At 37.8% G+C, this 17,588-nt stretch overlaps 2 protein-coding genes across 3 annotated transcripts in view; one reads left to right on the top strand and one right to left on the bottom strand.

Annotated features, from left to right (window-relative positions):
- LOC114652196 (guanine nucleotide-binding protein G(q) subunit alpha) overlaps positions 1-17,588 on the top strand; it is a 634,881-nt gene that overhangs the window by 516,866 nt on the left and 100,427 nt on the right. The gene's annotated exons all lie outside the window — the stretch shown is intronic.
- Positions 528-17,588, bottom strand: part of vps13a (vacuolar protein sorting 13 homolog A) — a 285,577-nt gene continuing 268,516 nt past the window's right edge. The window contains exons 69-72 of the mRNA XM_028802445.2: positions 13,845-13,930; positions 13,572-13,695; positions 4,393-4,467; positions 528-4,294 (exon numbers count right to left, since the gene is read on the bottom strand). Of these exons, the coding sequence (XP_028658278.1) occupies positions 4,244-4,294; positions 4,393-4,467; positions 13,572-13,695; positions 13,845-13,930 (336 nt within the window). The 3' untranslated portion in view covers positions 528-4,243. The remainder of the gene's footprint in view (positions 4,295-4,392; positions 4,468-13,571; positions 13,696-13,844; positions 13,931-17,588) is intronic.

Below are 17,588 nucleotides of genomic sequence, written 5' to 3' on the forward strand. Positions count from 1 at the left end.
TACCTAGCATCTGGCGACTTAAATCTTGTTCTTGGTAGCTGTCCATTTGGAGTTTGCATTGTCTCCCCGTGTAAGAGAAATGAAGTGGTTTGGATATCTCCCAGAATAGGTATACTGGGCATGGCCCAGTTGTGAACATGGACACTGTAGCAAAGTATAGAGTAGAAAGGCCTGTCCAGCTTGGTGCCTTGCCCTGACTACTGCTAGCGGGAAAAGCAGACAGAGCTTTAGTGTGTATGCTTACCAGAGAGTGTGGAATGGCTTGGGACGACTGTCTAATTTAACTTGTAATGCTACATTTTATAAAACAACAGATTCTACAGAAAGGATTTTAAAATCAGAGGGAAAAAGGATATTAAATATGCATTAAACACAACAGATGGTATTTGATCTAGTCGCAATTTACTTTGTATGTTCAACCTTGAATGAAAAAAAAAATAAAGGTGATGTTCCTGAATATTTCAATATAAACAGGTATTTGACAACACGTACTTGTATTTGATAGATACAGAAAATAAAAACTTCAGTTTTGTTCACTTCTCCCCCAATTTTTATTCAGTACAGCTAGGCCAGAAATTGCACTTTTTCCTTTAATTACTAACAGATATACAGAACATACAAACACATTTATTCAATTTCTTTTACCACTGCAGCCATACAATTTACAATTTTAGAACACTGCAGATTACACGTTGCATTCATCAGTCCATATGTTATTCTTACAGGTAAACTATACTGTACACTTAAAACATACTGACAAAGTTTTAACTGTATACATGTCTGCAACCCACCATTTAATATGTTTTAACAGTTAACATGCTGCAATTTAGATTTATAAAAAGCTGTACAGAAACCAGTGGAAAAAAAGATATGCAAATTCTGTACATCATGAGTTGGACAGAGAAATTAAGGCTTTGCTCGCAAACTGGACTAAGTAAACATCTAATTTATATCATAAACAATGCAGGAAGTTCAAAAAAAAAATACTGCACACAGTTTGTAAAAAAACCGTCTATTTTTACACTGAATTAAAAACTGAATACATCTCTCCTAAGCCAAAATTAAAGCATAGAAAATAGAACAAAGTTGTGAATTACATATTCCTTTCAGTGTACATAATCAAAATATTAAATGAAGTACTTACTAATTAAGTGAAATCAAGATTGCAGTTGGTTTCTTAGGATGTAAATAGTGCACTTTTCCTTCAACTGTTATATTTTATGACCAAACTAATACTTCATGCATGTGATGTTACAACAAAAATTATTTTATTTTGCCTATACTGCTTAAAGTTTGCATTTGTTAAAGTGGATCATCTACAATACTACATGATTATACATAGGATACAATAGAAATGTAGAAAATAGTTTTGCTTCTACTACCCCTGTAAACCATAAGGGATAGAATAGTGTAAACAGTACTCAGAAAGGAAGGCCATTATTATATACTGAAAAAACTGGGATTATTACCTGTCTAGTGCAGTGGATATCAGTCTGTCAAATGAACTGGAATGGTTAACCCATCTGTATCTCTTTCACCTTCTGACACAAGATCAGAATTAACGTATTTAATGCATAGTTTGGTGCTTTTTAAATTCTATTTCGCAGTACTAGTTAATATTTAATAAAACATTACCTACAAAACTGGTCTCTGATTTACATTCTGAATTAGCATTATATAGTTGCACCCAGGCGGCCCTGAGTTAAGATGGGAAGAATATTATATTAATGAAACAAGAAGTTGTATATAGTATACAGACAGCTTTTTATGACCCACATGTGTATTTGTCAAACGAAATATTGCACTATGATATGTGTAGGACACTTCAATTTCTATAAGAAAATAAAACAATGCTTTAAAATTGTATATTAACAATGTGTCAAGCTCAATGGGGGAAATTGTTTAGAAGTTATGAGTTGACCCAGAATGATATTAAATACAAAATTATGGCACCACTTTTAGCTAACTCCTTGTTCTGGGATAATCTCATTGGCAATTAGTGCTGTATTGTAAGGTATGCTGCACTGATATCCATTCGCTGTTCTTATAAGGTAAATCACATCACTGTGTTGGAAGGCCTGAAGTTCTCATCCTAAATTTCACAAATTTAACACACTTATTGTCTTAGATTAGCACTGTTAATGTTCATGATGTTACACTCACAGATACAGCAATTACAAAGTGTTACAAACTGCTAAGACTGGTAATAGCCAGTTCAGCACTTTAATATTTTACTACACAGTTTTCAGGATATGAAATTTCTTCATTTTAAACTATAATTTACTCGTAATCTTAGCAAAAAGTTGCCTTAACTCTTGTTTTGGACTAGTCAACCCACATATGATGAAAATGACATTGGTTAACATTTGTACTGGAGTTAAGTATAATTGATCTACTAAAGAAAAAATAAACCTATGTCTAGGGAATAAAGACAACATGTAAATGCAAAGGAAAAAAAATTACTTAAAATTTTTGACATTAACTAGCTATAGAATGATTCAATTTTCTGAAAACTTAAGTAAAGAATTCACAACTAATTCCATTAAACTGTGTTAATACAGAAAAAAACAAAGTATGTTATTAAAAGTACTAACTCAATTAAAATATACTTCATGATCTTCTGAAGGCTTAATAAATAAATTAATTTGAAGAATTTATGATTAGTCAATTTTTTCCTCTACTATTTACAGAAAGATCTCACATAAACATGGTTCATAAAATGAGTGTGTTAACAGTGGATTGAAACATAAGCAACCCTAATGTTGTTATTAATAGTGTACAATACCAGTTTTATTAAGTCAAGCAAACATGATTCAGTACTATGTGAAGCTGGATGAATAAAATTATAAAGTTTATCAATATCAATAAAATGTTCCTGTTTTGACGTTATTGTTTTTCCATTTGTTACGATTAAGAAGATACAGGTGGCTAGCACTTTCTCAGGAGATTTCACAATTAGGTTGGTCAAACCCTGTCTTTCCCTTTAACTACATTGAAAACAGTCTAAGGTTGAAGCTGTGGGAGTAAGAGACTGAAATGGAAGCACTTTATTGCAAATGACAGGCATGAACTATTTAGGCAATGCTACATATCAAGGTAGCATACTGCACATTATCAATACATAACGTAAAATTTGATTATTTCAGCACATTTCAACATTAATCCTGTTTACAGAAATTTTAAGAGTTGCTATATTCATGAACAGTATCATGTTTTACCAAACTGGGGTAAATTATTACTTAGATTACCCACAAAGTTAAATGGGGTTTTATATGTCATTTAGTACAGCAGCTGGCTTCAGAGTGACTCTTCATATTTAAGCAAAGAAAAGGTCACCTTTGAGGAAAAAAATATATTACTACATTTTTAACATTTTAATTGTGTTACTAAAAATGCACTATATGTCAAAGCTTTGTACAGGATTCAACATATGAAATTAATATATTTTCAGCAAATTATTTATTTCCATACACAAAGGGTTAGTTCTAGTAGGTGAGGTGTTATGTGAAGCCAAATCAAATCTATTCATATATTTGTATGGTTGATGAGTAAGGGGTAAAATGTGAGAAAACGTTCAAGCTTTTTTTTTTAAAACATTATAATTCAACCTAAGTTAGGTGACCAACTAAAATCATTATATAATCAGCAAATTTAATGTGACAAGGATAACTAATAATTCTACATATTAACATGTCTTTTAATATATCTTTGAAGATACTGTCACTAGTTCAAAAATGAATGTCAAAATAAAAAATCAACACTCATTTTAGGATATACAAAATAAATACTAAAAATAATATCTCTGTCATGCATAAAGAATGAACTACCACTTTGCTTTATGTATGATTTTACCTAAAAAATTAATAAAATTTGCCCCCACACCTGAACTTTGTTAAGTTTTGAAGAGGTTTCATATATTGTAGTGTGTAAGGTACAAAAACAATTAACTGTTATGAAAAAGATACAGGGTAAATGTATAAATATAACTGACATAATATATAACCAAGTTCTTAAAAAAATCTCCTGGAAGAGCAATGCCCTTTTCAATCATTAATTCATTACCTAAAAGTTAAAAAATAATATACTATTACCACATGGCCATAATAAATGTAAAAAATGCATTACAATGTGCTTAACAATTTTAGAATTAGATTTGTGCACATTGACAATTACTGTACATAAACACACTTCAAACATGCACAAAAATTCAAGGCAAGTAAAAGTGTCCAGTAATGTTGACATCTTAGCACTTTGATAGGTTATCTCTCGCATCCTCTAGTTTGTTAAGGACCCACTGTGGAAATAAAGTAAAAAGACAAGTCAAGTTTTATCAGGTACCAGAAACACCAGAAAAGACTTACAGCTTTCATACACAGAACAGCTTAATCTTACCTTAGCAATTTCAGGAGTTTTAAAGTTAATTATCTTTCCAAACTCTTTGGCATGAAACACAGATTTTACTCTTTCCTTTGAAGAAAAGAAGAAAAAAAATCTGTAATTTCAGAACATTTCAGTGTATTTAAATTACAAAAAACTGTAAAAAACAAACAGCGTTTACATTCAGGTCTAAACGTTACAACAACTGAAATATACCACTGCACTAATTTTGAGTACTTTTAGGCCAGTGTACTAAAGTGGTTTGGCTACCAACTAGTCCCAGGCAATCTGAGTTTGATTTTTTCTAGGTACATCAGACATTTACATTCTCCAATTTATATTGAAGGAGTTTTTACTTCTAGCACACTTTACAGAAAATTTAACTGAACAAATTAACGGCAGCCAATTTAACTAACAGCATGTTTTTGGACTGTGGGAGAAAACTTACATGGACAAATTTCTTACATGGGAGTTTTTTGTCAGGCAGGGCAAATGTGGCTGTCACTATCTTAGGTTTGGACAAAAGGAATTGTGGACACTTTTGCTTACTTAACTTGTGCTCTAAAAAAGTTGTATCTAATCAGTGGCCAGTTAACTATACTGACTATGAATTCATACGAAAAACTGACACAATGGTACAGTACTAACACACATCTTTTCAGTTAAGAGCAACTCCATTCCATTTTGAAACACTATGAGAAGTAAGAAAAACTGCCTAATGGTTTTTGAACAATCCTTTGCAGCAATGATCATGTATCAGTTATGGCAGTTATGGGATAAAGGCAGTACTGGCAATTTTATTTTTGGTTTGAGTTATATGCACAGTATAGTAAATTAATTGATCTTTCCTTAACATTTATAAATACTGTATATTGTGCTGTAGTTCTATGAATCAGTTAAGGTATGTCAAAGATAGAATTATATTATTTTCTTAGGCAGGGGATATAGAGCCTATGAAAAAACTCATAGATCCGGCCCACCTTAAATCTGTTCACACCTCTCCGCCAGCGTCTTTTGTCATCTAAGTGTGCTGATAAAGACAAGCTGCCAGCAGCCAGCTATTCCATCCCCCCACCGACTTAGAACATGCACGAACTTCTCCCAGCTCATGCTATGATTGATTATCTTGGACTGGAGTTTTAGAGTGGAAATAATAGATCATTATTTAGAACACACGCATTTCATGTGTGTTCCGTTCTACAGTAATCTGTGTAAACACATTGTTAAAACAGAAACTTTTTCATATTTTAGTAATAAATGTTACAAAATGTAGGCATAAACTATAGAATGTGTAAAGCCTGAGTTCCAAAGATCAAATAAACACTTTCACAAAAGATTCAAGGATGACACATCAGTTTCCGTGGCGTAGCGCGCTAAGATTTGCTTCTCAGAGCGCAGCAGCCTTGCTGTGCCTCACAGACCTGAGTTCAATTGTGCCCTGCCCTGTCTGTCTGTGTGTTATGGATCTTAAAAATAAGTTATAAGGACAGTTGTTCATGATAATTGCAATCTCAATTGTTAAAAAATATTTTAAAAGGAGCATCCCACATGAAAATATAATGATCTCATTAACTGACAGTGCATACCAATTTATAAATTTTATGTCCGTTTGAGGTTAAAAAGAAAAAAAAAAAGTAACACTTTATCCCCAGCGGGGAATTGAACTCGGGTCTGTGAGGCACGGCAAGGCTGCTGCACTCTGAGAAGCAAATCTTAGCGCGCTACGCCACGGAAACTGTCGTATCATCCTTGAACCTTTTGTGAAAGTGTTTATTTGATCTTTGGAACTCAGGCTTTACACATTCTATAGTTTATGCCTACATTTTGTAACATTTATTACTAAAATATGAAAAAGTTTCTGTTTTAACAATGTGTTTACACAGATTACTATAGAAATGGAACATACATGAAATGCGTGTGTTCCAAATAATCTATTATTTCCACTCTAAAACTCTACTTCACTCCCAGATAATCAATCAAGGCATGAGCTGGGAGAAGTTCGTGCACGTTCTATGTCGGTGGGGGGATGGAATAGCCAGCTGCTGGAAGCTTGTCTTTATCAGCACATTTAGATGACAAAAGACGCTGGCGGAGAGGTGTGATTGGATTTAAGGTGGGCTGGATCTACAAGTTTTTTCGTAGGCTCTGGTAATTCTAGTGTTAATGGGATGATGAAATATAAATTAAAATTAATTACATAAAAATCACACTAATTTTATAATACAAAATTTTAGTTGGTAAGTACTCATTTCACTTCTAGTCCCTATAAACTGAAGTAAAAAGTTAAGATTCATTTGGGTAGTCACAAGGGTTAACACTAGAATTACCAAAGCCTACAAAAAAACCCATAATCCCGGCCCACCTTACATCCCTTCGCACCTCTCCATCAGCATCTTTTGTGTTGTAAATGTGTCGTTCAACATAATATATCGTCATTTGGAATACATACATTTCATGTGTGTTCCGTGTCTACAACAATCTATATAAACATATTGTTAAAATAGAAATGTTTTTCATGTTTTAGTAATAATTGCCCCTCCTTTAACCGCCACCTTATCGTGGTGGAGGGGTTTGCGTGTCCCAATGATCCTAGGAGCTCTGTTGTCCAGGGCTTTATGCCCCTGGTAGGGCCACCCAAGGCAAACTGGTCCTAGGTGAGGGATGAGACAAAGAGCGGTTCAAACCTTCTATGATGAATGAAAACTTTGGACGCCGTTTTCCCTTGCCCGGACGCGGGTCACCGGGGCCCCACTCTGGGGCCAGGCCTGGAGGTGGGGCTCGATGGCGAGCGCCTGGTGGCCGGGCCTGCACCCATGGGGCTCGGCCGGGCACAGCCCGAAGAGGCAACGTGGGTCCCCCTTCCCATGGGCTCACCACCTATGGGAGGGGCCAAGGAGGTCGGGTGCAGTGTGAGTTGGGTGGTGGCCGAAGGCGGGGACCTTGGCGGTCCGATCCTCGGCTACAGAAGCTGGCTCTTGGGATGTGGAATGTCACCTCTCTGAAGGGGAAGGAGCCTGAGCTAGTGTGCGAAGTTGAGAGGTTCCGGCTAGATATAGTCGGACTCACCTCGACGCACAGCTTGGACTCTGGAACCAATCTCCTTGAGAGGGGCTGGACTCTGTACCACTCTGGAGTTGCCCCCGGTGAGAGGTGCCGAGCGGGTGTGGGTATACTTATTGCCCCCCGACTTGGAGCCTGTACATTGGGGTTTACCCCGGTGGACGAGAGGGTAGCCTCCCTTCGCCTTCGGGTGGGGGGACGGGTCCTAACTGTTGTTTGTGCGTATGCACCGAACAGCAGTTCAGAGTACCCACCCTTTTTGGAGTCCCTGGAGGGGGTGCTAGAGGGCATACCTCATTCTGCTGGGAGACTTCAATGCTCACGTGGGCAATGACAATGAGACCTGGAAGGGCGTGATTGGGAGGAATGGCCCCCCCGATCTAAACCCGAGCGGTGTTTTGTTATTGGACTTCTGTGCTCGTCACGGATTGTCCATAACGAACACCATGTTCAAGCATAGGGGTGTTCATATGTGCACTTGGCACCAGGACACCCTAGGCCTGAGTTCGATGATCGACTTTGTGGTCGTGTCGTCTGACTTGCGGCCACATGTCTTGGACACTCGGGTGAAGAGAGGGGCGGAGCTGTCAACTGATCACCACCTGGTGGTGAGTTGGCTTCGATGGTGGGGGAGGATGCCGGTCAGGCGTGGTAGGCCCAAACGTGTTGTGAGGGTCTGCTGGGAACGTCTGGCAGAGCCCCCTGTCAGAAGTAGCTTCAACTCCCACCTCTGGCAGAACTTCAACCATGTCCCGAGGGAGGTGGGGGACATCGAGTCCGAATGGGCCATGTTCCGTGCCTCTATTGTTGAGGCGGCTGACCAGAGCTGTGGCCGTAAGGTGGTCGGTGCCTGTCGTGGCGGCAATCCCCGAACCCGTTGGTGGACACCGGTGGTGAAGGATGCCGTCAAGCTGAAGAAGGAGTCCTACAGGACCCTTTTGTCCTGTGGGACCCTGGAGGCAGCTGATAGGTACCGGCAGGCCAAGCGGAATGCGGCTTTGGTGGTTGCTGAGGCAAAAACTCGGGCGTGGGAGGAGTTTGGGGAGGCCATGGAGAACGACTTTCGGACGGCTTCGAGGAGATTCTGGTCCACCATCCGGCGTCTCAGGAAGGGGAAGCAGTGCAGTGTCAACACTGTATATGGTGGGGATGGTGCGCTGCTGACCTCGACTCGGGACGTTGTGGGTCGGTGGGGGGAGTACTTCGAAGACCTCCTCAATCCCATTAACATGCCTTCCAATGAGGAAGCAGAGCCTGGGGACTCAGAGGTGGGCTCCCCCATCTCTGGGACTGAGGTCACCGAGGTGGTCAAAAAACTCCTTGGTGGCAGGGCCCCGGGGGTGGATGAGATACGCCCGGAGTTCCTCAAGGCTCTGGATGTTGTAGGACTGTCTTGGTTGACACGCCTCTGCAACATCGCATGGACATCAGGGACAGTGCCTCTGGATTGGCAGACTGGGGTGGTGGTCCCCCTCTTTAAGAAGGGGGACCGGAGGGTGTGTTCCAACTACAGAGGGATCACACTCCTCAGCCTCCCTGGAAAAGTTTATTCAGGGGTCCTGGAGAGGAGGGTCCGTCGGATAGTCGAGCCTCGGATTCAGGAGGAACAGTGTGGTTTTCGTCCTGGTCGCGGAACAGTGGACCAGCTCTATACCCTTAGCAGGGTCCTGGAGGGTGCATGGGAGTTTGCCCAACCAGTCTACATGTGTTTTGTGGACTTGGAAAAGGCATTCGACCGTGTCCCTCGGGGAATCCTGTGGGGGGTACTCCGAGAGTATGGGGTACCGGCCCCCCTGATAAGGGCTGTTCGGTCCCTGTACGATCGGTGCCAGAGCTTGGTCCGCATTGCCGGCAGTAAGTCGAACCCGTTTCCAGTGAGAGTTGGACTCCGCCAGGGCTGCCCTTTGTCACCGATTCTGTTCATAACTTTTATGGACAGAATTTCTAGGCGCAGCCAGGGCGTTGAGGGGGTCCGATTTGGTGGGCTCAGGATTGGGTCACTGCTTTTTGCAGATGATGTTGTCCTGTTTGCTTCATCAGGCCGTGATCTTCAGCTCTCTCTGGATCAGTTCGCAGCCGAGTGTGAAGCGGCTGGAATGAGAATCAGCACCTCCAAATCCGAGACCATGGTCCTCAGCCGGAAAAGGGTGGAGTGCCCTCTCAGGGTTGGTAGCGAGATCCTGCTTCAAGTGGAGGAGTTCAAGTATCTCGGGATCTTGTTCACGAGTGAGGGAAGAATGGAGCGTGAGATCGACAGGTGGATCGGTGCGGCATCCGCAGTAATGCGGGCGCTGCATCGGTCTGTCGTGGTGAAAAAGGAGCTGAGCTGCAAGGCGAAGCTCTCAATTTACCAGTCAATCTATGTTCCTACCCTCACCTATGGTCATGAACTATGGGTAGTGACCGAAAGAACGAGATCGCGAATACAAGCGGCTGAAATGAGTTTCCTCCGCAGGGTGTCTGGGCTTTCCCTTAAAGATAGGGTGAGAAGCTCAGTCATCCGGGAGGGGCTCAGAGTAGAGCCGCTGCTCCTCCGCATCGAGAGGAGTCAGATGAGGTGGCTCGGGCATCTGATCAGGATGCCTCCTGGACGCCTCCCTGGTGAGGTGTTCCGGGCACGTCCAACCGGGAGGAGGCCCCGGGGAAGACCCAGGACACGCTGGAGGGACTATGTCTCTCGACTGGCCTGGGAACGCCTTGGGATTCTCCCGGAAGAGCTAGAAGAAGTGGCCGGGGAGAGGGAAGTCTGGGCATCTCTGCTCAAGCTGCTGCCCCCGCGACCCGACCTCGGATAAGCGGGAGACAATGGATGGATGGATGGATAGTAATAATTGACAAAATGTAGACATGAAATGTATAATGTGTGAAGCCAGAAGTCCAAATATCAAATATATACTTGTACCTTTTGTGAAAGTGTAACAAAATAAGTTCACTTTTATTCAAGAATATAACTGCAGAAAATGAACTTGCGTTAGAGTGTGACTTTGACACACACCTAATAAGAATACCTTGGTGGTGTAACGGTAAGAACGTCTGACTCATAATCAAGACATTCGCGGTTTGATCCTGGACGCCTCCATTTTGAGTAGTGAGCTACTCTTATTCTTACTATCATGGAATAAAAACATAAATTTGATTTGAGTCTGTAAGAGCCGGTGTAAATTTATGGTACTTTTTAATTTTTTTAATTCAGTTTTACTCTATCAGTCATGTTCCCACCAATCTAACACTGCTAGTTTTCAAATAAAGACGTGCTATAACAGAGGTCAACTCCAATAAGGATGAGGGTTCTACATCGGAGAAAGAGAACAGAAGACCTCTCTGCAAGAAACGTCCACTCACAAATGTAGGTTAATTGTTTCTAAAACATGAAGAACGTTTCTGTTTTAATGACATGTTTACATAGACTGTTGTAGACACGGAACACACATGAAATGCATGTATTCCAAATGACAATATATTATTTACCCTCTATAACTCCAGCACTTCACTCCAAGATAAACACTGAGAACCTTCTTTGCGAATTGAACTGCGGTGGTGGACGGGGGGATGGGACAGCAGGCTGCTTTGCTGCTTGTGCTGATCGACACATTTACAACACAAAAGACGCTGACAGAGAGGTGCGAAGGGATTTAAGGTGGGCCAGGATTCTAAGTTTTTTCGTAGGCTTTGGTAATTCTAGTGTTAAGTTTTAATGGAAATATCACCCCTCACCCTAAGAACACCCCATTAGTAACAACAACATTTATTTCAACAGCAAATTTTCATACAAGGCATGTAGGTGAATGTGCTTTACTAGAATAAAATTGGCCGAACATATGTGCATGGATCAAACTGATATATACAAGTCCAGAAGCTTCAGTTTGTACTAACAACATTATTTCAGACTACTTCAAAAAAGAACATGGTACTAGATAAGGATGCCCCTTGTCACCACTGGTATTTGCAATTATCATTGAGCCATTGGCCGTTTACTTTTGAAATGCATCACAGATAAAGGGGATTTTCACAGAAGGACTTGAACAGAAAATATCACCATAGACGCACAAAATTCTGTGCCTGCAGCATTAACTCCAAAGGGTGACCCTACAACAACCTAAATTAGAAGGTGGCATGGCTCTACCTAATTTTCAAATTTATTACTGGGAGGCAAATATACAAGCTATAAAAACCTGGACATTGACACAAATAGATGAACACACACTAGCTTGATCCACAATAAAAATGAAATCCTGCAGTACTTTTTTATATTCCCTGCTTTGTACACCAGTAAATATAAGGTATCATCAATATACTAATAACCCAATTGTCCTTCGTTTGCTCAGAATATGGAACCAATGCAGGAAGCACTTCAAGTTAGAGAATATTTTATCTTAGGCACTTCTACATGATAACCACCTTTTTCCATTCTCTCAAATGTACACAGTTTTTAATGTCTGGAAAATGTATGGGATTAAATCATTTAGAGATTTGTATATAAATAATATATTTGCATCCTATGAACAATTACACTCCAAATTTAGCTTCCCATCAACACAATTTATTCTCTGTCTCCAAATCAGAAACTTTGCTAAACAAAATCTGCCCAACTTTCCTCACATCCCACCTATTTCTTTTCCAGAAGAGATATTTATCAGTCTTGAAGATTCAGACAGCATTTGTATAATATATAAAACCATTTTGAAGTCCCTTTCTTTTAAAGATCCAGTACAGTGGGAAAAGGATCTCTCTCACAACATTTCAGAAAAGGGGTGGAAGGTAGCCATGCACAGAATTCACTCTGGATCCATATGTGCAAAACATTCTAATATTCAACTTAAAATCTTTTATTGAGCACATCTACCTCATTTAAAATTGCCTTAAATGTTTCCAGGGCAAAATCCAATTTGCCAACATTGCAATCAAGCTCCAGCCTCACTAGGCCACATGTTTTGGGCATGTACCAAATTAGTATCATTCTGGGCTAAAAATTTTAAATGCCTATCAGACAGCCTTGGTGTCATAATCACTCCTTATCCATTAATAGCTGTGTTTGGTGTATTCCCAGATGGGCTTAAAGTGGAGGACAAACAAACTGTAATTGTCACTTCACTATTAGCATGCAGACTTATCTTGCTCAAGTGGAAGAATCCCAGCCCACCTCTTTTAAGTTTGTGGGTAACTTTTGTTGTATACTATTTGATACTGGGAAAAAAAAACAAATTCTCACTTAGAGGATCTGTTCAAAATCTTTTTAAAACCTGGCAGGATCTAATCAAGAACATTTTAGAATAAGCATTTATATTGTGGAGAAGGACTTCTTTCCCTCTTTACAACTCTAATACTGACTGTTGGCCTTCCTCTTTTTCTCATTGGTGGTGATTGAATTGAATTTAGTAAGTTTGACTTGATTGTATGGAACATTACATGTTTTTAATAAATTCAGTGAAAGACAAAAAAAGAAAAACAATAAATTACAAATATTAAAGAACAAATGAAATACCAAAAATAGTAAATACGGAATAATTAATACACTTAAACAATACAGATATACAAGTGGTAGACAAAGAAGAGTCCTTAATTTACTAAATTAACTACCTAGTTTTCTCTGGTGCCAACCTCATAAGGATACGATGACCAGACTTCACAGATGCACAGTGGTAGCTGTGAAACAGAGTCAGGTAAGAGGGTGCAGTGCTATCTGCTCTCCCACTGTATATTTCTGGGGTTTGCTGTTGTTTGTAACCTACAGCACTGTGTATCTTTAAAGCCAGTGATACTACTCAAGGTTAGATGTGTATTAAAAATACTAGTCTCTAATGAGTGAAAACATCATTGGCTTTGTAATTATGTGATTGTTATTAAGTAAGTAGAGTAATACAGACAAAATGTTTGGTTGCACTTATTCATTTTCAGTGCTGTCAATCATTGCTAGTGCAAAGGCATTTGAAAAGGCTTACTAATGTTGACTTTTTTATATAGAACACTGAATACAAACTAGTAAAAATAAAGAACTGCACTGCTATCTAAAACAAACGATAAATCAATTTACTTAACTGCAGTTAAAACCTTAAGCAGTGTGACCACACCATAGAATTTAAAAGTTCATTAATTTCAGGTGTTGTTAATAAATCAAAACACTATGGTTTACTAACCTTAGCTTCTATGCGGAGCCTTCGACCTTCAACTATCATTGGCTCTTTGGTAAACTCATCAAAACAGTATTGCCACTCACAAGTTAGTTGCCCAAATGTTCCTTTTGTAACAAAGAATATGCAACTAAAAATAATAGTGAAAACAGTTTTCAATATTTTATATTAGATATTGAAAAATTGATATTAATTTAAAAAATTGCAAAACAGAACAATGCACTGTCTCTCTCTCTATACGTGCTATTGAAATGTTTTAGTTCAGATATAATACACTACCTTTTTGTGATCATGAAGAAATCTGAATCATTCACCTTTGCATGGGCAAAGTATCTGTATTTGGCAAATCTTCCATTTTCTATTTTCTAGGGCAAAATACATGAACAGTTTTAAGTGAACATTAACAAATGACTCTTGCATGAATATCTTTATGTGGCTGTCAGCTGAAGAGGTTAGTGCACTGTATATCCCTTGAATACTTAACAGGGAGCAAACTGCTGTATTTTCAGTCAACATAGTACTAGCAAAATGGATAGAAACAAAAGAAACAAAAATCAATATATTGTATGTCATTGTAAAATTATATGCTAAAGATTTATTTTTGTATATTTACTTGAAGGCTTAATTAAAATATGTATAAAAACAGCTTTTTATTTTCATATGATTTTTCATTTTGAAAAAAAAAATAAACAAAAAAACTACATAAGCAATGAATCAGTCAGTTATTAGTAGGAAGTATACACATTTAGGATTATCATAAACAATGGAACTTATCAGCATATTCATGTCCCTAGTTGACAAAATACCCTGACTGTTTCTTAGCACTCAAACATTTTTCTTTAGTCCAATAAACTTGAGTTGTTTTATTCACTTAGTCACTACATGTTCCAAAAGCTGAACAAGTCCTTAATACAACTACAGTATCTTTACTTAATTTTGAGCTATAGAATCACTTCCAAATGTCAGTGTCCGCACATGACTACTTCCTCCTTGTGGCAAATGGATATGGTTCGGTCCCTGTTCAATTCACATTGGATTTACAGTATATTCAGTTTCCCAACAAACAATAATGTGAATATGACAAAATGATTAACCGTAATAACCTATAATGAAAAATGAAATCAGCTTTTGGACAGATGTCTGGTTTTAAAAACTTTTATAAAAAGCACTGACTATTGCATCCTAAATAGGAAATGTAAATAATTACTCAATTAATTTTGAAAAGTGTATACACAGTCATTACAACTGAAATGTTTGTTTGATTATTTGTTGTTTAATTGTTCCTTATTCTTTCAAACTCTTAGGTGTGGACCATTACTGAAATACATCAAATGCCAGAATATCTTTCATAACCTGGAAGAGGACATACATTAGTTCCCCAACTTTTAATCAGAATGAAAGCCATTAAAATGAGATGCTGCAGTACAATTTACATTTTACTAGTTGAAACTGAAAGACAAACATCACTAAAGACACTAGTGTTTCTGGTGTTTAAATTACACAGTATTATTGTCAGTTTGTGGTTATGGGACAGAAGTTTGGTTCATAGCATATTTTTTTGTCTTTTCATGACCAAGAAAGTACTGCAGCTTTACTCAGAAGGAAGACTTTTTTTTTAACTGGAAAAGGTCCTTCTCTGAAGGACTAAAGAATAAAGCAAAAAAATTCCAATTCAGCTCATTCACAAAATTATTTCTGGATATTTATGTAGGTTATTTCTATCATAGTATTTTTTGTATAGTACTAAACAGATTGCAGTACTTAGGAACCACTGTGGTAAGGCCTGGTTATAACCTGTAAAGAAATATATTAAAGCCTTGAAAATATCACACATAAAAGTCCAATGAAAGAAATACATTTAAGTAAAATTGTGTTTGTTTGACTGGCTGCAGGAGATTTTTTAAATTCCAAAGGACTGCTAAGACTGAAAGTTTTGATTACAAAATAAAACGATTATGAAAAACATGGGTTTCATCCTTTTCCTCTGAAATAAAAGAAAAAAACTAATAGTAGGAACTAGAATAATAAAGAAGTAGGAACTACAATAATAAGAAGTATACGTACAAGTACGTTAAGAAACACAAAAAAAACAAAAACAAAAAAACTTCAAAAACAACTTTTTTATACAATACTTTATTAATGTACAAAGATGAACTTTCCCTAGATTTGATTTTTCTAAAAGCAAACACAGAAATGGACAAAGGAAACATAAACAACATGACATGAAACATAATATATCTGTGCTGAGTCAAATAATATTACAAAGAATTAAAAAATAACTTGTTCATCGCTGCCTTTAGTAAATTAATGCTTGCATACGTTTAGTAGGACAGGAAATCTGAAAAGTGTGTTAACTTATTTAAATTGTAGTGTCCATACTAAAATCAAAGTATAGTGTACCACAAAATTAGACAATATCAGCAAGAGGGTAGCTATATATACAAAGAAGAAAAACTAAAGGCTTAGTTGATGCATTCTCTGTTTTCTACCAGCTGATTTAGAGAGCCAGAAAATGTATCTTACATATTCAGAATGGACAGTTTTAAGGGTACAGCCATTTTAAAGCTATACCATAGTAGACACATAGCTTATACAAAGAACACAGTCCTATTTCCTTAAATGACACTAGAATTACAACAATTAATTTACCAGTTATGCGTAATGTCTTACTAGTCATCTTATTATAAAATTCTGAAGTGCCTTCCCTGAGAGCATTTGATTATTTTGCATTCCTCTGCCAAAATTCTAAATTTAGTTACTTTCAAAGGACATGAAAAACCTTTGAGGTTATGTGCATGAAGCATATAGTATTTGACTCAATTTAAGTAATCCTTTTTACTATACCATGTATTGAACTATAAAATAATTGTACAAAGATATTTTCTTATCAATAGTATACTATCAATATTTTATTATTTCCCTCCAAGGCATATACAGGTTAAGCACTTTTGAAGTTAAGGATTTGTTTAATCATTTACCCCAAAGGCTTGATTTGTTACAGCTTAGTAAATTTAGCTTAAAAATATTTAGTAAATTTAGCTTAAAAAACAAAATACCCTTGCGAAGTTTACAGTTGTGGTCAATGAGGCAGCAGTTTAAACTTGAAATAAAAATCTGAGAATTACTGAGTACAGTGTATCATATTTCATGACAAAAATTTTATCATGTATTGATTAATGTCTTGAAAATTAACATATATTACATAAGTGCTTATTCAAACAGTTTTCACAAAATATGTAACATTTTGGTGAGACTCATTATTATTAGTATTATTCATTTATTATCCAAGCTTCCTAAAAGCTACAACTACAAAACTACTATGGCTCCACTCTTTTATACATCTGAATTTTATTCTTTTGAAATTTAGACAAATTTTCACTTTTACCAAAAATATGACTGATTTTAAAAGTGACTGCTCATGCAATATTAAGTCTTGTTAAGCCTTATCTAAATGAGCCGAAAGACACAGATGAAGAGAAGAGTCAACAGACTGAGGACAAAAGGATAATGAAAATGTACAGACAGGCATAAGAAAAGTTACAGCCTATAGTTGCTTTCTGCAGTTACTGATGAACTTTAGTGCATTATCAGAATGCTGTTATGGCAACACACAATTACTCTTCCACAATTAAATTGGAAGAAGCAATCAAGGCAAGAAGGACCAAATGGACAACTTTCAACAAGATCTTGTGATCATAGTAGCATAAAGAAGAGGGACGCCTCACGCCTGGACAAACTGGTGAGGAAGGTAGGCTCTATTGTTGGCATGGAGCTGGACAGTTTGACATCTGTGGCAGAACGACGGGCGCTGAGCAGACTCCTGTCAATCATGGAGAATCCACTGCATCTACTAAACAGTATCATCTCCAGACAGAGGAGCAGCTTCACCGACAGACTGCTGTCACTTTCCTGCTCCACTGACAGACTGAGGAGATCGTTCCTCCCCCACACTATGCGACTCTTCAATACCACCCGGGGGGTAAACGTTAACATTATTCAAAGTTATTGTCTGTCTGTATACCT

Source organism: Erpetoichthys calabaricus, chromosome 5 (assembly GCF_900747795.2).
Source record: "Erpetoichthys calabaricus chromosome 5, fErpCal1.3, whole genome shotgun sequence".
Lineage (NCBI taxonomy): Eukaryota > Metazoa > Chordata > Cladistia > Polypteriformes > Polypteridae > Erpetoichthys > Erpetoichthys calabaricus.